The sequence below is a fragment of the Astyanax mexicanus genome, chromosome 4, assembly GCF_023375975.1.
Source record: "Astyanax mexicanus isolate ESR-SI-001 chromosome 4, AstMex3_surface, whole genome shotgun sequence".
Classification (NCBI taxonomy): Eukaryota; Metazoa; Chordata; class Actinopteri; order Characiformes; family Acestrorhamphidae; genus Astyanax; species Astyanax mexicanus.
This window is the reverse complement of record NC_064411.1, coordinates 15079514-15095477: the sequence shown is the minus strand read 5'-3', so window position 1 is coordinate 15095477 and position 15964 is coordinate 15079514. Positions and strand designations below refer to the sequence as shown.

At 36.6% G+C, this 15964-nt stretch overlaps 2 protein-coding genes and 1 long non-coding RNA gene across 3 annotated transcripts in view; 1 reads left to right on the top strand and 2 right to left on the bottom strand.

Annotated features, from left to right (window-relative positions):
• LOC125801200 (zinc finger protein 585A-like) overlaps positions 1-4757 on the bottom strand; it is a 62648-nt gene extending 57891 nt beyond the window's left edge. The window contains exon 1 of the mRNA XM_049477538.1: positions 4671-4757. The gene's annotated coding sequence lies outside the window, so the exon portion shown is untranslated. The remainder of the gene's footprint in view (positions 1-4670) is intronic.
• The window catches only part of LOC125801619 (uncharacterized), a 155336-nt gene that overhangs the window by 85033 nt on the left and 54339 nt on the right, over positions 1-15964 (top strand). The window lies entirely within an intron of this gene.
• Positions 1-15964, bottom strand: part of LOC125801100 (NACHT, LRR and PYD domains-containing protein 12-like) — a 318379-nt gene that overhangs the window by 279008 nt on the left and 23407 nt on the right. Inside the window, exon 2 of the mRNA XM_049477012.1 lies at positions 3540-3647. Coding sequence (XP_049332969.1) covers positions 3540-3647 — 108 coding nt within the window. The remainder of the gene's footprint in view (positions 1-3539; positions 3648-15964) is intronic.

The following is a 15964-nucleotide window of genomic DNA, read 5'->3' as shown; positions in this document are numbered from 1 at the left end:
CACATTATGTGTAGTTTGTGCAGAGTCTAAAACTTTGGGCCCTGATATTCTATCAATCAGTGTGGAGATGAATGGGAGAATAGAGCAGCTGATCATTAAAACTTTGAATGGAGCAATGATAATAAACATGATTCAGATATATTTCCAAATGTTTGTTCCTTTTTATTATCTATGTAGTATTATCAATACAATATAAGAAGATATGCAGGAAGCATTCAGGGGTAGGTTTAACAGCAGGTGCGTTTAAAGCAGCAGCTTTGGGCTGTGAAGCAGTAAAATATGGTCTGTACAATGATGCTGCAGAGTTGAGGTGTGTGATCTTTAGCTTGGTTAGTGTTTGTGAGAGTGGAAGTACAAGTGTTTGAGTTTGTTTATGTGTACTTGTGTGGGTGAAGTTGTGTGTGTGTGTTTGTGTGTGTGCATGAGACATAGTGTGTGTCTAGTGGTAAACTAGGTGGTGAAAATTGGGAGTGTTTGTAAAAGCTAATTTGGCTATAAGAGATTAGTTATAGCCATGGGGAAGCAGTTACACTAAAAGGGAAAGGGATGTGAACAAGAGTAAGATAAAAGCCAGTAATTAATGGTGTTGATAATTAAATGTTACAATTTAAAATTGAAAATGACTAAATGTTAGGGATCTAAAGCACTTTTGACAGTAAAGATCATGATTGAGTATAACTGAAAATCAGGACAACTGAAGAAGGTAAGAAAACTAAATTGGGCTGAAATCTGTGCACAGACAAAATTTAAATATGAAATAATTAACTTCCAAGGCGAAATTAGAGCTCAAGTTAAGTGTGATAAATGTATTTTAACCATGTATTTTAACTTGCAGGAAGGAGACACGGAGGACCCCTTAACAGACTTCCAAAATGAATAGAGAACCTTAAACATGATTATAACGAATACAAAAGTCTCGTTTCAGATCTGTTTACACAGGGGGAGAAGGAGAACGTGGTGCAAAGGTGGACCAGTCCAGACACAGAGTGAGGGTTACTCCGCCATTACGCACGAAAGGGGAACGAGCATGGCTGGATTGAGCCTTTCCAGGTGACTGAGAGAACAACGTACGCAGATCAACTGATAGGCGAGGGTTCGACAGCTGTGCAGCAACAGAGATCGCTCACAGAGCAAGCGGGAGGAGACGAGACAGCAGCAGCTGAAAAGTCTGACCCTCAGCAGGCCGCAGCAGGAAGGAGGGGCAGCTGAATTGCCCACAGCAGCAGACAGCACACAGCAGGGGCGTCAGTGCCTGGCTGTGACCGAGGAGCGGAATTGAGGAAGTAACTCATTCAGCAACGTTTCGTTTGCGTCAAAGTACACTACATACAGAGACTCCTAAACACATCTCATTAAAAACACACATAGTCTTATCACACACCAACTCATACTTTTCATTCACTGATATTGCAAACATCAAGAGCCAGAATAAAGCTCTTCGTACGTGGGGCTGAGGCAGTCTACCTTCAGAACCCTGAATTCCGAGAAAAAGATTTTAATGTATTTTTTCCTTGTTGCTCTGGGAGCAGGACAACAGCAGGACATTGTGCATTTGACCATCACAGAAGGACACACGGACATATATCATTGTAATCAGCATTTATGCTTGGAAATTTTTTTCTTATTGTGTAATCAAAATGAAAATTTGATTAAAAGGGGGGAAATGTGAGGGAAAATCAACATTTACTTCATGTATTCATAATCAATTACACTGATTATTCATTCAATCAGTATTATTACTCCCTGTAACAGAGTTGATTACTGTATTCTTGTATTACACTATATTCTTGTAGTTTATCATTGAGTGTTATGTGAACTTATATTCTCTGATAAGGCCATTCATTCAGACTTAAGGGCAAAGATTATAAAAGCAGAGGTCTGCCTGGAAACGAGCGGGTCATAGCAAATGGAGTTTTCTGATTTATGAATTATTCTCTCCTAAAGAGATGGAAATCGAGGTTTGCCTGGAAACTGTTTTGTCATAGTAAATAGAGCTTTCTGATTTATGAATTATTCTTGACTTTTGCTTATTCGTGCGTTTTCGGTTCCTCTTTTCAAGAGAACATCTGTTCAGCATCCTTCCTCCTGTATGCACGAGGCATCTTTAAAAAGGCCAGTCAAGAGTGACTTGGGGCTCTCCGAATTTCCTGACTACCTCATCTGCTATCGCTTGCTTGCTGTATTTTTCCTTTTGCAACTTCAAAATAAAAACCTTCTCTTTTTGGCATCCCGGCTCATTGACTGTCATTTGTCGATTTCCACGACATGTGTGATACATATTGTCTATGATAATATCTTAATTACTGTGTTGTTGATGTATGAGCTGACATTATGGAGTATGATAATTACTGTTTAAAAACAACAATCAAAACGCCTTTATTCCACGTGTTCACTAGGTGATGTTTTAGGATAGTTTGCTGCACGTGTGCATTGAGAATGGTTATGCGGTGAGCTAGCTAGCATAGGCTAACTCTCAGCTCACACTGGCAGGTGACAAGTCCATCACATTGGTACATGTTTGTGTCGTGAGTGTGCTCGTGGTTACTTGTGCTGTCGCTCGAGCCAATCACTTTAATTCAAGCTTTATTTTCCTCCAAACTGTTGACACACCGTCATTGTGTTGAAATCTGTCTCTTTGTCATGCTCTCTCTTTGTCTCACACACACACACACTCTCTCTCACACACACACACACACACACTCTCAGCTGATGGCAGGTTTCTTCTTTCCAGGTTGTTCAAGTTAAAATATGGATTATATATTATATACTCTTATTTCATCCATTAAAGCACATTAAAATATTCTAATTTATACTGACATTAGCTCCTAGTCTAGATCTAGTCTGCCAGACACAACAATTGTTGTCCCCTTCCCAAGGGAATAACACCCACTAAAAATAAATAAATAAATAACTAAATACAGATTAAACCACAGATCATTGTTTCCATTAATACAATTCATTTTAATTTGATTGATATCACTAATATAAATATAACTTTGTTTAGCAAATTTCACACTGATGCATTTGTTTACTCTAGAATATTTGGTAGGTCACATGGTTTACACACACGTGCACTGTTCGATATTTGAACTGATGAATTTAATGTTTTTGTTTGTGTCAAGGTATTAAATATTAAATATATTGTTAAGTGCAGTTTATCACAATATAATCCTTTTTTCTGAAAAAATTCTGAAAGTTACTGAGATATTGTTTTTATCAGTGTGTGTGTGTGTGTTATGCTTTAAAAAGGTAAATTATAGTAAAAAATCAGTGAAAGGGTTTTGTTGTTTCACTCACTCAAAGGTCATATCTTCACTGCTGAAACCAGGAGGATCCCTGATGGACGTGTCACTCTTCATAGAAACACAGCTGGGTTCTGGAGAAGCTCCTCTCTGGGTTTCAGTTCTGTTAACATTAAACACAGTGAAACTCCAGCATTTACACAGTGAAACTCCAACACACAGCACATCTTTAATAAAGATCAGGAACTGAAGAGCTTCACTCTCAGAACAGAACAGTAGTTTAGTGCAGTGATGTACCGAGACCCAGAGCTTCCTCCTCCACTGCTGAACACTGGAGGATCCACCATGGACCGGTCACTCTTCATAGACACTCCACTGGGGGCTGGAGATGCTGCTCTCTTCTCCCTGTAAACAGATCTTCATGATGATCCATGATGAGAGTAAAGTGTGGAGTAATGTGTTCCTTTACTAAAACTTATTCACAGGTTCCAGACTAACTTCTTCATAACCGTCCCAGAAGCGTCCCGAAGCTTTCTGTCAACTGAAAAACGCTCGTCTAATAAATATACATATTTTAATTTCTTTAACAATACTGTTGAATATATTTGTGTGTTTGTTATGATGTCACAATGTCATCACCTGATTAGATCATATTTACTATATGTATTTTATAGATCTGTGTCTAGTTAATAACATGTATTGGTAAGAGTTACACAATTACACAATTATACTGTATTATAAACTAAAAGGTATATTTTTATACTGAACTCTAACAGAGATACAGATCAGAACAGAATAGAACAAGTCTTTCTGTGAGAAGCTTCATTCCACAGCTTTAATAACAACCAAAATCACTTCCATCTGATCTATATAAATGCAGCACATCAGGATTTCCTCATTTCTAATGCTAATGTAAACACAGACAGCGTGTGGTAAAATCCGAGACGGATCCTCACAATGGATCTGGTTCAGAGTTCACTTTCACTACAAACTAATCCGATCCAGATTTTGAGCAAATCGTCACATTTATGTTAAAATATATGGACCATATTTTTGAACATAAATGTGCAACCACCCCATACCGTAGCAACCACCTAGCAACAGCATAATATCGCTATAGCAACCACCTAATACTGTTACTGTGCCAGAAGGAAACATATTATTAATATTAACAATTAGATATTAAAGGCAGATATGCACTTTAAATACAGATTAGAAACACATTCTACTATAAGAATAACTGGCTGGTTTGTTAAGCGTTTCTCTGTGTTTAAATACAGCACAGGGTTCTGACTCTGGTCCAGGAGAAACTCTGTTCTCAATATTTTAAAACTGTAAAATATGCAGATCACAGCTCCAGGATTAGAGCTGAAACCATTACAATACAAAACTACTTTACATATTAAACCCATCACTTAATTTACTCACTTTAGGACAGGAGGTCCTCCTCCACTGCTGGAGTTCTGAAGATCCATCATTTACTCTTCTTCATTCACACACAGCTGAACACTGCCGACACCGACCCCTGAGAACAGATCAGCCGTTACAATAAAACCTTTATTCTTACAATAATGATATTATCATCAGAACTGCATTAAACAAAACCTGATAAACTAACAAAACAAAACAAACAGAGAACGATACATAACAGTGTGATTTACCCTCATTACACATTATTCTACAGATTACAGAAACATTTACTGTTATTATAATTATTATAATTTAATTATTATTAGTAATATTACTGCATTACACAACATTATAAATATACACACAGTTCTATTATAATTAATATTATTATTATTATTATTATTATTATGTTACTGAATCAGAATAGAGAGATTATTTAAGTATAATATAAAACAGCGGGATTAAAAACACTAACACACCACGTGATCTTGAGCTCCGTTGCTCCCCCTGCTGGTTAAACAGCGCTACTGCATATAAACACGCCTTTATAGCAGTTCCGTGTTTTTATCTCCCCTACAGATCAAAGTCCACATTAAGCAGTAATGCGCTTTAAACAGCGTAAACTACACTGTGATCAATAAATATCAATCTATATCTGCGCATTTCTCTTCAGTTTACAGCATTATTGATCTGTTACAGCTGATTGTTCTCCAGCCGGTCTGATCTAGACCAGGTCCAGGTCTGATCCAGGCCCGGTTCAGATCTCCATGCTGATCCTGGTTCTTCCAGTGGAATCGGACACTGAGCTGAGCTTAAAGAACCGGTTCTGGATCTGAGGAACCTTTAGAACCGGTTCTGACTTTAAGCTACACGGTTCTGTTCTATATTCTCTTCAGTTCTGAACTCACCGAGTGAATCCGGACTTCTATCCTCTTCTAATGGCAGAGACTGAACTTACTTTCACTCTCTCCTTCGCTGCGTCACATCTCTCTCCCTCTAAGCCCCGCCCCCCTGCTCTCTCACAGCTAATAGACGCTGGGTGGGCGGAACTACTGTTCGTTTTTGGCTATTGTCAGCCAATCATATCACAGGGCCGAATGGAATGTTTGACTTTATACACATTTTATAACGTTTTCATGAGTTTTTCATGATGATTCTGTTTTCTATGACTGCATTAAACAGCCTGAGCTCACTGTCATTATTTATTGAAGGGTTATGTAACTGGAACGATTCTGCTCCACCCCTGGACTGCAGATCCAGCTACCCCTCTGCGTTGTGTCAATAATTTCACAGGAGTCAGAACTGTCACCTCTGTGGTTTATTGCTCTGAGTTGCAAAAGAGAACAATATTTTATGTCAGTGAGAGGGCACAGCGTAGAAACTCCTCCCCCTTCAGCTATCAACGCAGACTTGTTAACAGTAACTGCATGAATAATATATAAAATTAGGTTATATAAAAATATACAATATATATAAAACAGGAATCAAAACACATTTCACACTGTATTATTTTCTAATATTCAGCAATACTGTTCAGGTTCAATACATATTAATTGGCACAAATACATATATAAAAATAAAACAATTTTCTCAAAATGTAGATAAAACAAATTACCCAGTGGCTATATCACAATAAAAAGTTCATAATAGCTCATGGTGTACCATATTTAATACAACCGACCATGCAGTTAGAGCCTCAGCCTTTTTATATAACATTTACTACACAAAGTTAAATGAAACGCTACATTCCAAAACGTATAATACACAGAATATAACATACCAGAGTTGCAAAAGAGAACTATATTTCATGTCAGTGAGAGGACACAGAGTAGAAACTCCTGAGATAATATTAAAAAAAGCAAAATCTCACATTTTCAGTAGCTAGACCATGTAAACAGAGAGTTAGCTAGCTAGCTGAGACTAGCAAAGGGACTAGCTTTAACCCACCCCTCGACATAAAGATTTCTGGTTACATTGTAATCTCTCTCTCTTTCTCTCTCTTTCTTTTCCTCCTTTTCATGCTGTCCTCCATTATGTTCTCCTGCTTCTTATTGTTGTAATCAAGCTTCCAAGGACATAAAATCCAAGGCAACCCTCCTGGCACCTCCTGGCTTACGTGGAGGATGCTGAAATTCTCTGTCGGGTTTGTTAGTGGGGGAGTGGCGGCGCTTTCCCCGGTGACTAGAAGATACTTCTGTGTCTGAAGAAAATTTTATTTATATTTACTTTGTATCTGAAGAAAACTGATTAACAGTTACTAATGATCTGTATGAAATGGATATAAGCTTACTAAATGTACAAATTATTTGGATTTTTTAAATCAAAAAAGCAGCTGAGAAACAGCTGGGCCTTCCCACATCCCAGAATTCATCAGGGATCCAGGAGGTGGTGTTAAAGGAGAAGACCTGCCACGCCACCTATGGACCTTGCTGAACCGTCTGTGCACTGGGGTCGGCCGCTTCAAGTCTTCCTTAAAATAAGTAAATATACTTATTTTAAAAAAATACTCAGTATCTGGCCTGTTTGACTTTGACACAGAGACAAGGGTGTGGCTGCATGACACTGAGTTGGCCATCTGATGGTGTACAAAAGAAGAAGCAGCTCATCTCACGAGAGAATGAAGATTCGTTTGTCATTATGTTTGACGAGAGCCTGAACAGAACCACTGAAGTCCCCACGTTCGGTCCCGTTTTTTTGGCTCGCAGTTTATGGGCCATTCGACAGTAGATGACTTGTTGGAATGTTTCAACGTAGGCCTTATGCTATTTAACTTATAACAAATAATCAAAATTAGACACATTGTTGATACCTGATATATTTAAAATACTTTTATTGGTCTCTTATCTTTGGCATGGACCCATTGTTGCTAGCCTAAAATAAGAATATTTATTGCCAAGCTATTTTTTATACAAGAAATATATTAAAACAGCAACACATCTAAAATAACATGAGAATAAGGAAAAAGATGACATAACTTATCATAACTTTGCATAACGTGTTACGCATGTTACGCATTTTTATATTCTGTTTTTATTTTTCTTATTGGCAGGAGTGTACAAAAGAACATGGTCTCTTTGTCAATGGATGGACCGAATGTAAATTGGAGGTTTGTTGAGCTCATACAACAAAAAGAATATGGTGAGCAATTTGCTGTGGCTCAGTAGCTCAATGTGAAATTGTAGGAAGCTGTGTCCTCCGTACGCTCTGAGAACTCTTTCAGGAGTGGTTTCCTGATGTGGCAGATTGAGAAAGTGCTCAGGGCCCTACACTCTTTCTTCAACTGTTCACCAGCAAGAAGAGAGAACTTCAGTTCCCTTTACCTTTCTGTGGCCACCGGAGGCTTAAACAAAATTGCCGGCCATTGAAAGAGCAGTTGAAGTTTGACCCTCTAATGTAAAGTATGTGGAACTGATCAAAACAAAGAAGCTTCCCAACCCAGGGTCATCATCATATGACACGATTACTGTGGAAAGGTCAGTGCCGCTGTTAGAGCACCAACTGTGACATTAATTCCAGTAGACACTTTTTAAAATCTAAAGTTTATTTAAATATTATGGTTTTCTTTGCATTTACCTTCTTGATGTCCTGAAGGTTCTTGAAAAGGAGATCGTACTGCAGCAGATCTTGTTTGTTGCTCACCTTGTCTAAAGTCTTACTATTTATGTATTCTGAAATCTTTCCATAAATTGAGGTCATTCACAGCTCCTCCCTGTAAAATCACTCTCTGACATCACAATGGACCATCCTGATTTCTGTATGGAAGGGTACTTCACACTTGTAAAAGCATTTGAAACTTCATATCCAAATATCAGTTTTAAAACTAAATATAGCTGTACGCAGCAATCAGCGGGTTCAAGCAGCAACTGGCACGATGATGCCTAATAGAGCACAGGATGGTGATGTGTAGGAAAGTCTAATACAATTGGAGACACTAGGTGCTTTTCCACTGGCATGGTGCCGGTGCTGGTGCCAGGTTCCCAAACATTTCTTTGTATTTCCACCGCAAAATCACAGGTTCTCGGCCAGTAAACCCGGTTCCGTTCTGGCCCTGCAATCTTGCTGGTCTGGAAACAGCGAACCAGTGATTCGAGCGAAATATTTTTTTTAAAATAATAATTTAAAAATGTTTATTTCATAGAATAAAATTGTACTAATTTCTTTAAAACAGAACATCTATATTTCATCACCACAGAGATAATTATTAAAGCTTATAAACAGCAGTTTTAATAATTTTAAACGAGCTCTATGTGTAACTCCAGCATCAGTAGCAGTAATGCTAGTGAATTTACTGAATAAAAAACATTCGTTTTAGAAAATGGAAATATAGAGGATCATTGAAGTATTTAAACAGGTGAAAACACTTTCAGTCTGGTGATGTTGAGCAGTGTAGCCTGTGTTAGAGCTTTAAAACGGTAGATAATAAGAGAAAATGAGCTTTAGCTGCTCAGTGGCTCAGTTCAGGAGCAGCTTCCCCGCTGTGTTTATTATTTAATTACGGTCATTAATTTAGACTAATTACAGCACAGCTGATCCGAATAATCAACTAACAACTAACTAATCAATTAACTATCTGCCCTCTGTGAGACGAGCTGAGTGATACAGCAGGAAAACTAGAAGAACAGAGTTACTCCAGAACCACAGAGCTAACTTAGCTAACTAAAGAGCCATAGTCTAAAAAAAATTAACATAAAAAGGCTTAATGTGTTTTTCCCCCCACTGAAACCTGTTATAAGGACAAATTGTAACAACGAGCCAGAGGCAACAAACATCTCTAATTTAATTCACTGCATAATAAAGAGAGTAAATGTTAAAACGTGTTATAGTGTTTAAAGCTGGTTCTAGGGTAATTCTGTGCTGCTGGGTTATTGATTTCCTGCTATAACACTCTCAGCTCTCCTCAATAAGGGCAGTTTGTTCATTAGTTTGATCAGCTGTGTGTAAATATGCTGTAAACATACGGCCGGAGTTCGCTAACTAATCTAATTTTTAGAGAAAAAAAAATTATGCTAATTTTTCTCATTACGACTCTTAAACGATCTCGTAATTCAGAGGACCCAGTGATGTTTAGGAGATAAATGTACACAGAATAAAATGTACAGGGTTCTGAACATATTTATTTACTACAGAATGTGACGGAGGACAGTTTTTAAAAAGCTCATTAATTTTCCTCACAGAGACAAAAACGCTTGAAGCCATACGAGAACTACAGAATGACGCAGGACTTCAGTGGACTGTACTGCAGCTTTGTTCAGGGACGGATGCTGTCATGGACAAGACAAGACAAGACAAGATGAGAAACTACGACAAGCAAAAGACCAAAAAACAGAAATGTTAATTACACCACCAAACTCGACTCCAACTTCCACCATAATCTGACCACACAAAAAAATCATCAGACTCCTCTTCACCTTTCTTCATTTATTTAGCTTCATTAATATTAACCTATTTTACAATAAAATAAAACAATAATTAACAATAAGTACAGAATAAGTGATAACAGTAGTGAATAAAGATAACAAAAAAAAATACAAAATCATCTGTATAAAATATTTACATAGTTACTTGCCTTTGTCAGGCAGGTCTTAAGGGATTTCTTGATTGAGAAGTAGGCAGTAATCAGGCCTGGGTGTGGCTAGAGAAATTAAACTGTGTGATAAACCACAGTTAAGTTATGATTTACCATTCCATGGTTTTTGTTATAAGTAGTTGTTGTTTGTTTTATTTTTTCAGTAGATTAAGTAAATAATTGTTCATTTCTGTATTAAACTTTTAAAAACCAGTACCGCCCCCTGCTGCATTTTTATCATGAAAGAACAGATCTCAAGTCTCTTTATTTTGAGATGAGAGTTTATGAACATCAGTAAGATTCACAATTATCTGTTCCCTCATCTGAACACAAACCCCACACACCGTCTGGATTAAATGCATTGTGTTTGTGATGTCATTAAAATTAAAGCTAAAAGGAGAAAATCTATATTAATGGAGGTTGAATAAACAAATATGGTCAATTCTACAACTCATAGAATTAATGCAATAATATATATAAATTATATTAATTTATATTTTATATTATAAGCACAATTTGAATGGTTCTGTTAAATCCTAAAACACAAAATATTCCTACTGTTCTTAATAAATTCATTAAAAATAACTAGGTTTACACCTCATATCCCAAATTACAAGACAGTCTAGTTCTTACACCAAAGATACAATAATACTTTGTTGAGGATGTATTTGGTAATTTAATACCCGAGTTTCAGCAAAATAACATTCCATTTTATAACCCTGATAAAAACTGAGATGTGAGCTACCCGAATAAACAATTTAAAATCTCCTTTTATTATATTCCCTTAAATATAAAGAAATACATTTTAAATCTATACATGGAATTTACCCTCCAATGAACTGATGAATAAAATATTTAAACTGGTTGTAGGAAACTAAAACCAATTAGAGATAAAAATGGAAACTACAGAGCAGCAGTTTAATGCTGTGAAGAAATCCAAACCCTGAGAAAATCCAAACATGGATGTCTAAACTCCAAATACATAAGTGTAGGTTTTCCCCCATATAAAATATCCAATTAAGCATAATTTTGGAAGTCAGGCATAATCAGTTCCTAATGAATAAATAAATAAATGAATAAATAACAAAAACAGAGAATCATTTGTTATTATTATTCACAGAAAAGTGAAAGGAAAATAAATGAACTGAGATCTTAATTCAAAAGGAAACTAGAGCTGTTAATGTGTTAATGCACGTGATTAATGTGGGATCAGTAACGCTCTATTATTTTTTTAACACAATTAATTACATCACCAAGCTCGACTCCAACTTCCACCCTAATCTGCCCCACACAAACCAAACACACAAAAAATCACCAGTCTCCTCTTCACCTTTCCAGTTTCCCATTTCTTCATTTAGTCAGCTTTATTAATATGAATCTGTTTTACAATAAAATAAAACAATAATTAACAATAAGTACAGAATAAGTGATAACAGTAGTGAATAAAGAGAACAGTAACTAAAATAAACGTTCTGGAAAATGTACAAAATCATCTATATAAAATATTTACATATATATATTTATACACACATTCTCCCTCTCTCATACACACAAATACACACACACACAGGGTTATTCTATCTTACACAGACGCAATGAGGAGCCAGAACCATAAACCCTAAAACCTGCATAGAGGGGCTGAGTGAAGGTGGTGTAGAATGTATGTAAGTGTGTGAGAGTGTGTGAGGGTGAGTGTGAGGGTGTGTGTGAGGGTGAGTGTGAGGGTGAGTGTGTATCAGAGGAGACTCTGTAGAAGGACAGAGTGCCGGAGGGACAGTCCACATACACTCCTACTCTCCTACAGCCGGAGGGAGGAGTGGAGAGATCAGTTCTGTTATTATTGTGATGAACAGAGTAACTGTTATCAGAGCAGAACAGACTCCAGGAGTTTATATTCTCTCCAAACCTACAGTCTGATCCTTCTCCTTTCCTGCTGATGGTTTTATAACTCAGAGCTACAACAGCTCCTCCTCCGCTCCACTCAGCCTCCCAGTAACAGCGTCCAGTAACACCAGTAACTCTCTCTCTACTCAGAACCTGCGGCCACACATCAAATCTCTCTGGATGATCAGGATACGACTGCAGCTCCACTCTAAACTCCACCCTCCTGTTCTCCTCACTCAGAGAGAGATAACGATACGCTGTGTTCAGATCCAGAGTGAAATCACAGAACCCTGAACACAAGAACACACACAGAGTGTATTTAGTGTGAGTAGTGTTATATTTAGTGTGTAGTGTTATATTTAGTGTGTGTGTGTGTAGTGATATATTTAGTGTGTAGTGTTATATTTAGTGTTATATTTGGTGTGTAGTGTTATATTCAGTGTGTGTAGTGTTATATTTAGTGTGTGTGTAGTGATATATTTAGTGTGTAGTGTTATATTTAGTGTGTGTGTGTAGTGATATATTTAGTGTGTAGTGTTATATTTAGTGTTATATTTGGTGTGTAGTGTTATATTTAGTGTGTGTAGTGTTATATTTAGTGTGTGTGTAGTGATATATTTAGTGTGTAGTGTTATATTTAGTGTTATATTTAGTGTTATATTTAGTGTGTAGTGTTATATTTAGTGTGTGTAGTGATATATTTAGTGTGTAGTGTTATATTTAGTGTTATATTTAGTGATATATTTAGTGTGTAGTGTTATATTTGGTGTGTAGTGTTATATTTAGTGTGTGTAGTGTTATATTTAGTGTGTGTGTGTAGTGATATATTTAGTGTGTAGTGTTATATTTAGTGTCCCACCCAATATTAGAAACAGGTGGATTTGTCCCCCCAAAAATGATATTGTTTCGCTCAGCTCAGCTGTGCTATTAATGAGGAGACAGACCGGACCAATCACGGAGCCGGTTCAGGAATTAAGTTCCGCCTCTCAGGAGAAACAGCCAATCAGCTTGCTGTTTTTGCGGCGCGCGGAGGTGTCAGTATGTTGGTGGGGGGAAGCCCCTCCCTCGCTGTGAGATTTAGCAGCGGGATCGGCTGCAGCTGATTTTAAGATATGGATATACGGTGATTTTTTTTTCTAAAAGAAAGGTAATGGTATCTAATCATGTAAACTGTGATGATATGTTTCTGATAGCTGGTTAAAAATACACGTCTCTGAATCAGCACACAGTTTAAACCCACTGTGATTAATAAACTGCAGCTGTGTTAGTGAGTTAGCTTAACTTTGGAATTACCTTCAAAAAACTATCTACGTAATGTTCAACTTGCCCTGTATCTGATCAGCTAATCACTATTTCATTTTCAAACTGTTTATTAATTTAGGATTGCAGTTTGCTAGAAGCTGGATGTAGAGGATAGACAGAATTTAGTACAACACTGGGTAATGTTGGTGGTTTAAAGCAGTTTCTTAACCCAGATCATCACTGCCCTAAAACTGTGTTTTCCATCAGATCCAACTGATCAGCTAATAAACAATCATTTATTGAGTTAACCTGTTAAAATCTCTTAGCCCCCTATGGATCCTAAATTAATCATTATGTATATTCAGCAGTTTATTAGACACATCATACCACCACTTACTTTATTAAAGTGCCTTTAAACAGAGGAAGCTGTAGAATATGCAGAACAGTGTTAATATGCAGTAGAATATGTAAGAACAGGGTTAAGAAACACTGATCTAACCTGACTTCTGTTCATATGTAGTTCACAGTAAGACCACATGTCCTGACGTTTAACTTCTGCCAAAAATCTCTAGGAAACATAGTTACATTCTCTCAGTAGAAAGAAGTGATCTCAGTAAAAAAAAAATTAAAAGCGCAGGAAGTTTTTTTTTAAAAAAGTGTAAATGTAAATATACAACTTAATTGACATACAATACATAATAATAATAACCAATACTGTTATATTATTTTAAATATTAGGTGATAACTGATCAGTTTTTGTACTATGTATATAATTCAGACATTGCATGCATAATTTAACAACAGTAAATGTAATGTGGAGTAACATGTTTAGGCTGTAAAATCACCTTTTATTGGATGTAACTAATTATAAACAAAATACAGAAAAAAATGATTATTTGTGATAAAAAATAATTCCACAAATGTTGTTCTAGGAAACTATAGTGTGGGCTTTGGTTCATATTCGCAAATGTGTCTCCCCCAATATCAAACCCGCTCCTACGCCCTTGCCTATAACTGCTATATTAAGCTACAGTTATTAAGTCTGTGTACTGAACATAAATTTAAATCCTTATAAATGTCAGATATAAATATAACTAATAATAACTTATAGTTACTGTGCAGATTTTAAGTATATTATATTTTATAGTTGATAGTTTTTTATTATATTACTTCTATCAGCGTGTCTCTCCACAACCATGCAACAACCAATCAGACTGTTTTCTGAATTTTCCAGGAGCAAATCAGCTCTGAAGGCAAACGCTGAAGATTTGAGGACTAATTAAACAAAACTTTCTCAGCTGCGTGATCAGGGCCAGTGAACGCTAAACGGAGAAAAGGATATTTGAAGAGGCGCCGTCATCTTATAAATCCGCTGTTCGGGACCATTTTGGCTTCAGCGTTGAGTTTGATAATCAAGGTAAAAGACAGTCAGCAGATAAAGCACAGTGTGATTCAGTTACCTGTTTTTGACTAATGGTAAGAAAATGTTCCTTTTTTATAATAGATATTGTGATTTGAATTAATCTGTGACTTTATTAATTGGCTCTAAAAGTGTGAGTAGGAGCACCTTGTTGATTTGAAATAGAAAGGGCTAAAAACGTGCTGCATGTTGGAGCTAGATAATATTAATATATATCAAAACAGAACCGAAACAGTGGCCCAAGAACAGCGATACGAACCGAACCGTAGCCACACTGTACCGTTCCATCCCTAATGTGCAGTGTTATATTTAGTGTGTGTAGTGTTATATTTAGTGTGTGTGTAGTGTTATATTTAGTGTGTGTAAAGTGTTATATTTAGTGTGTGTAATGTTATATTTAGTGTGTGTGTAGTGTTATATTTAGTGTGTGTATTTAGTGTGTGTGTAGTGTAATGTTTAGTGTGTAGTGTTATATTTAGTGTGTGTGTAATGTTATATTTAGTGTGTGTGTAGTGTAATATTTAGTGTGTGTGGTGTTAATTTAGAGTGTGCGTGTGTGTGTAGTGTTAATTGAGTGTGTGTAGTGTTTGTGTGTAGTGTGTGTGTGTTTATTGTGTGTACGTAGTGTACGTGTGTGTAGTGTTTGTATACAGTGTATGTGTGTATGTAGTGTGTTTGTATTGAGTGTATGTATTGTATGTGTATTTGGGTGTGTATTGGGTGTATGTAGTGTTTGTGTGTACTGATTGTATGTAGTGTGTGTGTGTGTAGTGTTTGTTTTAGTGTATGTGTGTGTGTGTGCGAGTGTGTGTGTGTATTGTTTGTAGTGTGTGTGTGTGTGTGTGTGTGTGTGTGAGAGAGAAAGAGAGCTTACATTTTTTTAATCCAGGTTTGATTCGGATCTTCCCTCCATGTTCCACTCTAAACACACACACACACACACACACACACACACACAGATCAGCACAGTGTGAGGTTTTTAAGAAACTGATTTATAAAGAAATACTTTGCGTGAAAATGAGCGAACATTTGAGAGAGCGGAAATTAGTGACCTCATGTGGTAAAGTACGGAACTGCAATGCACACTGCATAAAATCAGATTAAAAACGGAAGATTAACTTCTCTAAATAAGATAAAATGGTTTCTTGTGGGCTTGCAGAAAAGGGTTAAACTTTACTAAAGTATGTTTTTTGCATTCAT